The following is a 7336-nucleotide window of genomic DNA, read 5'->3' on the forward strand; positions in this document are numbered from 1 at the left end:
CCTGGGTGACCTCTTGAGTCGTGACATCTTCAACAATTTTATTATATACTCTTTCTCTTCATTCCTTCCGGTAACATCGGATGCAGGTACGTAGAGTGAGTGTCCTCTCTTCTTGTCCTGTTATTATTAAAATTCTGCTGCAAATTATAGAAACTGAAATTTCTTCTGTTGTTTGCAATCTCAGCAAAACTCTTCTCAATTTTCTTAATCCTATGAACCATCTTAATGTTATATGGAATTAAACGGCGTACCTTTGTTTTTTTTTTTTTTTTTTTTTTTATCCACCACGCCCTCCGCATCATATACTGCACCTTTAAGATTGGCCAGCCAATCTATGACCTCAGGGGGTCTGTTGGACTTGTTGCTTCTGCATTCAGAATTGCAGCTTTGATGGTAGATAGTAGATTCTCGAAGTTGTTTTTATTCCACTTTTCAATCTCTGTCCTCAGGCCGAGTATAAGAGATATACTCAATGTACGGTTGGATAGAGTAGAATATTTGTTTGCATGAGAACCATGCTCCCATCAAATTGGGACAATGGTATCGGCACTCTCTCCAAAAAAATTACTATAATTATTCACAGTCATACATGTTTTATTATCAGTAATTTACATCTGCGCCCCACATGCACATCTCTGATGTGTAGATGTAAATTCGTGAATATGATGGAACTGCGCCCCACATTCTCAATTCAAACCAAATCAAAATAAACCTTAAAAGAAAAGTGAATTAAAATTTATTCTCTTCTAATTTGTACAAGTGTACAAGAAAGTATAAACAAAAGCTTTCCCTTTCCGTTTCTCTTATCTTATAATCAAGTGGAGAAATCTTGTGGTCAACACACCAGCCCATTTTTATGCTTTGTTTGGTTTTTTATTCAGTCAAATTCGACCCTAAAATATCTTTTACTTTTATGATCTAAAAACAGATGATAGACCAGAGAACTTCACATCAACCTCCCACAAGGGGCGCCCCACAACGTCCCACAGAATATCTCGTCCGTGTATTGAGAACTTCCCATGATGTTCACAATACACAGCTGGATTGTGCTGTGGGGCGCCCCGGGGGGGAGGGGCTGATCTGAACTCGTTATCTAGCTAGAAGATGCTGTAGACCTATTGAATCAAAATTAACAAGAAATTGTATGTAATCGAGAACGAGCTAACATTATCACTTCTCATCTAAATAGATGGGCCCAAAAAGGAGATTTGACAGTTGACTTAAAAATTGATTTTATCGTAGAAGAATTCAGCGAATTAGAACCAAAAGGCAAAAAGAAAAATAAACCAAAATACAGAATAATAAGATGAAAATTAAAGTAACAACAAAAAAATATGGCAAAAGAGATTACCTTAGGGAGTTAGGGGGTGGGTATCTCTAATTGATCCTTGGACAGAGATCTGATCTGAATTAGCCAATTTGAGAAGAATGCAAGAAGAAAATAAGTAGATGAGAACATAAGGAGCCAAATGTTAGACAGTTATGCCCTTACCTCCAATCAGATTGATGTATCTTTGGATATTTTTTGTAAATGAATAAAGTACATAATTGATTTATGTCATTGTTGTATGTTTTTGTTTAATATCCTTAAACTAGACACTTATGAGACCCGTGTTAATTTAAAATCTTCACAGCCATTGGACAAATATGTGGAGATTTATTCTGTTAAGGCTGACATTGATGTGCTGCTAAGTTGGTTGGGGTGGTTTGTCTCAACTGCTAGGATGAGACCTAAGGTACATGCAGTGTGGGTTTTTTTGAAACATTGAACCGGACCAAATTCTAATATTGCCCTGGACCTTAAAGATAAATGGTAGAATGTTACACCTAACCCCTAGACTCGATTATGGTACTGCACTAGGTGTCGGATTTGGTTATCTTTGATATGCCAATTAGTAGATCCTTAGAGGGGGTCAACTAGGTATATTGGGACAGTTCAAGAATTCATCTGAGTAGGTGATTATAGTGACAAGATCAACCCCTATGTTTAACAAAGTGAATGACTGGGTAATAGACTCTCTCTGATGGAAACCTAAACTACTGGTAATTGATTTTAAACATTGAAATTTGTTTTTGCAATATAATATATATATATATTATGATTTTAAAATATTTATAAAAATATTTTAATTCCTGGGATCTATGTGAGTAGAGAGTAAAGCACTGTACCTTGCAGCCAAGGGAGAGGTCATTTCTTGTCAGACAGTGTTTGATCATTATGAACTGAAAGATTAAGTGTAAGACCATTGAGGGTAACACCTTATGGGCTAATTTTGCATCTGCCCACAGTTTTTGGGTTTTTATTGGCTAGATCCAAGAACCATTGAGTGTAAATGATGGACTTAGGGGTTCATTGTCTCCTACAGTGAATTCGACCAGGCTTTATAACAAAGTCTGGGCCGAACCCATGTGCCTGATGTGTAGATCGAGGTAAGGGTTTCACGCCATATAAAGAGAGCCAACTGGGCAGCAGGTTATGGAGTAAGTGAACACATAAGCTTAATGGGCCTAAAGCCCAATTTGAATTGGGCTTAATTTAGTTAATTAAAAGGGGCAAGATTTGATTTATAATCTGATTAGGATTAGCTGAAGGATAAGATAAGTCTTATCCATTTAAGAGTCCAGATCCAAATATCATATTTGGATCAAGAAACTCTCCCCTAATTAGATTAGGAGGCTAATCCAAATAAGACTATAAATAGGGGGGAATTCCTCAGTTTTATACATAATAATCTGTAAAATTATCTCTTGTTCTTGCCATCCCTATCTTGTTTGATCTCCACTTGTGGAATTAATCAAGAAAGGTTCTTAATATTATTTATTGGTTGAAGAAACAATTTGAAGTCGTGCTCATTAGCCCATGTTTGGTTATTGCTGAAGAATCCTAGTTCTTGCTAAAGAATCATCCTACTAATCCTACTTCATCACACACTGTGTCATCTTCAGTGGAAGCGGGTTTTGGTCTTCTCCTTGGGCGTGAACACTTTCTTTGAGAGTTACTACTACTTTGTATCAAGTATATCCCTCTCCTCACTTTTGGTTTCAGATTTGGTCTAGTTTTGTTTCAAGAATGATTATTGAAAATTTAGCTTTCTAAAATAGGGAATGTGATTCCTGGATAGGAGAAGAGAAATTTTTTTGAAATTTCGCCCAACCTTCCTGCAGGGTTCAGCTATCCATATGATGAATCTCCCATCCCTTCACCAAAATCAAGTGTTGATGTATTACAAATGCAAAAAATTATACTAAAAAATAGTATGCGAAACAGTCCTAGCGTGAGCATACTGAAAAGAGGAATCCTAGGTAAAGATCGAAACCTAGGATTATTAGAGTATGTAATAGGTGGGTCCTTGATTTGGAATCAGATGAAGGGGTAACGTGGCCAATTATTCAAACCCATTTTTCAGAAGGGAAAATGGAAATTAGATTTGTCCCAATTCCAAAACTGATGAGAAATTGTGTACTTATCAAAAGAAAAAAAAATAAAAGATAGAATGAGGGTATAACATTGAATAACAATAGCAATTAAAAAAAAATCCCTATTGAAAAGAAAAAAAAATGGGGTACCCTATTTAGGCTACATTTGAAAATGATGCAAATATGTGTGAATACAAATATGTAGAGTGTGAAAGGGTTTATATAAATTACAAAGTTGGGTTAGTTTTGCATTGACAAATTTACCTTCTTACGAAACGAACTTTTAATTGTAATGGATGCAAATACAAATTCCAATAAGACATTTTTTTTATCAAAAGCCCACTTGAATACAAATTTACTTCTTTTTTTTTGTTATACTTTTACATCATATTATCAATGTAAATGTGCATTGGTCTGTCATTTGTCAATACAAAAATGTAATGTTATCAAATGTAGCCTTGAATCGGGATTTACATTCCATTTGCATCATTTCCAAACGCAGCTTTAGTAAGGGAGTTTTGTATAAACATTTTTACCCGTTACAATACAAGAGTGAGTTTATTTTATTTTAAGTCTGAATAGGCAACATCCATCCAATAATGCTCAAGAAAGCACCAGGCAAGAAGGAACAAATGAACAGCCAAGAAAAAGAAAACTAAATGCTTAATCCAATTAGCTAATAATAACAACAGGCAAGAGGGACAGGCTGAGCAAAAGGCTCTTCAGCACAGCTTGCTAAATGCATCACCTTGCATCGGATTTCAACCTCACCTCTCTCCTCATCATCATGCACCATCATCTAATTCATTGATCTCCACCATGGTTCATTTAATCCAATTACAGAAAATGCAGGACGAGAATTCATCATCAAAAACACCACTCAAAGATTCTAAGTTGCAGGAGGCGGCGGATGCTGGCCATCAACAGCTTTGATGCAGATCTAATGCGCCTCAAGGCTGCAATATCTAACAACATCAGGCATCTGGTAGTTTTTTTCTGACAATGCAGATCTAATAGACACCTTGTAAATTAGACTGCCCACCTTTTTGCTTACATGACTTGCATGGGTCAACTACGTATTTGAAACGACACGACTCTAGACGATGTTCTCGTGTAATTATTTCTACCATCAGTTAATGAAGATCTCTCTTTTTCATATATTAAAAAAAAAACCCGCAATCTTGTTTCGACGCTTATAATGAATTTTTATAACTGAAAGGGATATTGTAATATTTAGTTGAAAAATAAAAAAACATGGGAAAGGGAAATCAATCCCTGCCCCCGATTAATAAAACAGTAAAAAATAAACAGAAAACCCTTCGACTAAACCAGTCTTCGACAAAGTCGCAGAGAGAAGAGACAAGAGAGGCGACTGAATCAGTAAATCCTAGCTTCGTCTTAGTCGCCTATTCACCGACCGCTGACCGCCGACAGCCGTTGCTAACAGTCACCACTACCCACTCGCCCGTCGGACATTAGACAGAGGAGAGAAAGAGATACTCGAGTCTCGAGTCTCGACAGAGGCCATAGAACTGAGAGAAGAGATACTCAGAACAAAGATCTTCCTTCAACCTTCGTCATCGTCGCCAACCGCCGTTGCTGTCACCGTCACCATCACCCTTCGGACTTTCTCTCATCATCGACCTAAACTCTCACGACGGTCAAGAAAAGAGTGGAACCTGTGGTGTTAGTCAAGAGATCTCAGATCTCAGATCTCCGCTTACATTAATCACATAGACATCAATCTCCTTCTCCGGCTTCATTTGTTGGGCTGTTCTGTTCTGAGTCTCCCCAGCTGCTACAGATTTGTCCGAGTTCTTTGCCCAAGTCATTTTCTCTTTCATATACCTGCGCAACGACCATAGAAGATGTAATGGGTTTATATTTCAGAAAAAAAATCAATATAAAGAGAAATTAGTAAGCAGATGCAAGGTTAGCGACGAAACTCCGGTTGAAATTAAGGCCACTTAAACAACTGGTTATGGATGGACCACCTGAATGGCTGACTGCAGCTATCGTAAATGGAAAAGCAAATTATGGCTGCCCACAAGACCGAAACAACACCGATGGAAATCAATGAAAGGAAGTGCAGGACGACCAACATGACGGCGGCGAGTGCACTGTTGATGCACATGTACAGCATTACTTTGGCCACCGCTGTGTGCTTGTCTCCCAGTAATAGCCCCATTATCGAAAACAACAGCGAGAAAACCACCATACTGGCAAGGGATCCCGAAGGATCGTACGGCTGGACTTGTCCTGAGAGGATCTCCAAAGCAAATATGGACGGAATACCAGTCCCCATGATCGTCGTTGCAATGACGGAGAGAGCCTTCCCAATCCCCACAGCTTCGTGGGCAGGGACGGATGGCGTTTGGGCCTCTACATCTCGAGCCGCTGTCTGTGGTAGTTTCGCTCCTGCCATTCTCTAATCTCTAGGCCGCTGTCTGATTCAACCCATGCACCAACAATCAGAATAGACATCATTAGGGAAGATAGATAGATATGGATCCTTTGAACGTTAAAATTCTCAAGGAAAAATAGCTAGATATTTTGTATCATTATAACTCTCTTCAAACCTACAGAAATTCAACTGAAAACCCCAACTCTTAGGGTGCTCAATGAGTCAGTGAGAGAGAGAGAGAGACCAAAAACACAGAAAACTCTTAAGTAGATAAAATATCTGAGCCCTACCGGCACCGCGAAGGATGAGAACGGCAGCGCAAGGCCAGCCGAGCAAAGGAGAGGCCTGAGCTGAAACCAACTCACAAGTATATATGCACATATATAGACAATTACGCAGCCATGTTAACATGCGCGCTTAAGCGTAAGTGGCCAATCCGCAACTGTGCGAGTCAAAACTTCTAGAAGTTTTTATTCCACTTTTCAATCTCTGTCCTCCGGCCGAGTATAAGAGATATACTCAATGTACGGTTGGATAGAGTAGAATATTTGTTTGCATGAGAGCCATGCTCCCATCAAACTCCTCTAGGTGGGACATGGGTGCCAAAACTAAAGTTGGTTGCCAAAAATAGCACACTAAAGTTGGTCAATGAGATTCACTTCCAACTGACCTACTTACCTCCCCTCCTATTTTCTTAAAAACGAAAACGGCCTTAAACTCTGACCGTCCGGAGACATGGGTGCCAAAAATAGCACACTAAAGTTGGTTGCCAAAAATAGCACACTAAAGTTGGTCAATGAGATTCACTTCCAACTGACCTACTTACCTCCCCTCCTATTTTCTTAAAAACGAAAACGGCCTTAAACTCTGACCGTCCGGAGACATGGGTGCCAAAAATAGCACACTAAAGTTGGTTGCCAAAAATAGCACACTAAAGTTGGTCAATGAGATTCACTTCCAACTGACCTACTTACCTCCCCTCCTATTTTCTTAAAAACGAAAACGGCCTTAAACTCTGACCGTCCGGAGACATGGGTGCCAAAAATAGCACACTAAAGTTGGTTGCCAAAAATAGCACACTAAAGTTGGTCAATGAGATTCACTTCCAACTGACCTACTTACCTCCCCTCCTATTTTCTTAAAAACGAAAACGGCCTTAAACTCTGACCGTCCGGAGACATGGGTGCCAAAAATAGCACACTAAAGTTGGTTGCCAAAAATAGCACACTAAAGTTGGTCAATGAGATTCACTTCCAACTGACCTACTTACCTCCCCTCCTATTTTCTTAAAAACGAAAACGGCCTTAAACTTTGACCGTCCGGAGACATGGGTGCCAAAAATAGCACACTAAAGTTGGTTGCCAAAAATAGCACACTAAAGTTGGTCAATGAGATTCACTTCCAACTGACCTACTTACCTCCCCTCCTATTTTCTTAAAAACGAAAACGGCCTTAAACTCTGACCGTCCGAAGACATGGGTGCCAAAAATAGCACACTAAAGTTGGTTGCCAAAA

General features: G+C 39.0%; 1 protein-coding gene across 1 annotated transcript; it reads right to left on the bottom strand.

Moving 5' to 3' along the window:
• Positions 1–4630: 4630 nt before the first annotated feature.
• LOC148880733 (uncharacterized) lies at positions 4631–6153 on the bottom strand. Its single transcript, XM_088983341.1, has 3 exons — positions 6112–6153; positions 5412–5864; positions 4631–5265 (listed from the first exon to the last, which is right to left on the bottom strand). The coding sequence occupies exons 2-3, from the start codon at positions 5840–5842 to the stop codon at positions 5109–5111; spliced, it is 588 nt and encodes a 195-aa protein (XP_088839467.1). The 5' UTR covers positions 5843–5864; positions 6112–6153; the 3' UTR covers positions 4631–5108.
• Between the last annotated feature and the right edge of the window lie 1183 nt (positions 6154–7336).

The sequence above is a fragment of the Nelumbo lutea genome, chromosome 1 (assembly GCF_056320005.1).
Source record: "Nelumbo lutea isolate HS-2025 chromosome 1, American lotus-T2T, whole genome shotgun sequence".
Classification (NCBI taxonomy): domain Eukaryota; kingdom Viridiplantae; phylum Streptophyta; class Magnoliopsida; order Proteales; family Nelumbonaceae; genus Nelumbo; species Nelumbo lutea.

Excerpts from the sequence above, each read along its gene's own strand:
- LOC148880733 (XM_088983341.1), bottom strand. The coding sequence starts at position 5,842 with ATGGCAGGAGCGAAACTACCACAGACAGCGGCTCGAGATGTAGAGGCC. Across the intron at positions 5,266-5,411 it reads AGCTGCAGTCAGCCATTCAG|GTATATGAAAGAGAAAATGA; the intron begins GTGGTCCATCCA and ends GTCGTTGCGCAG.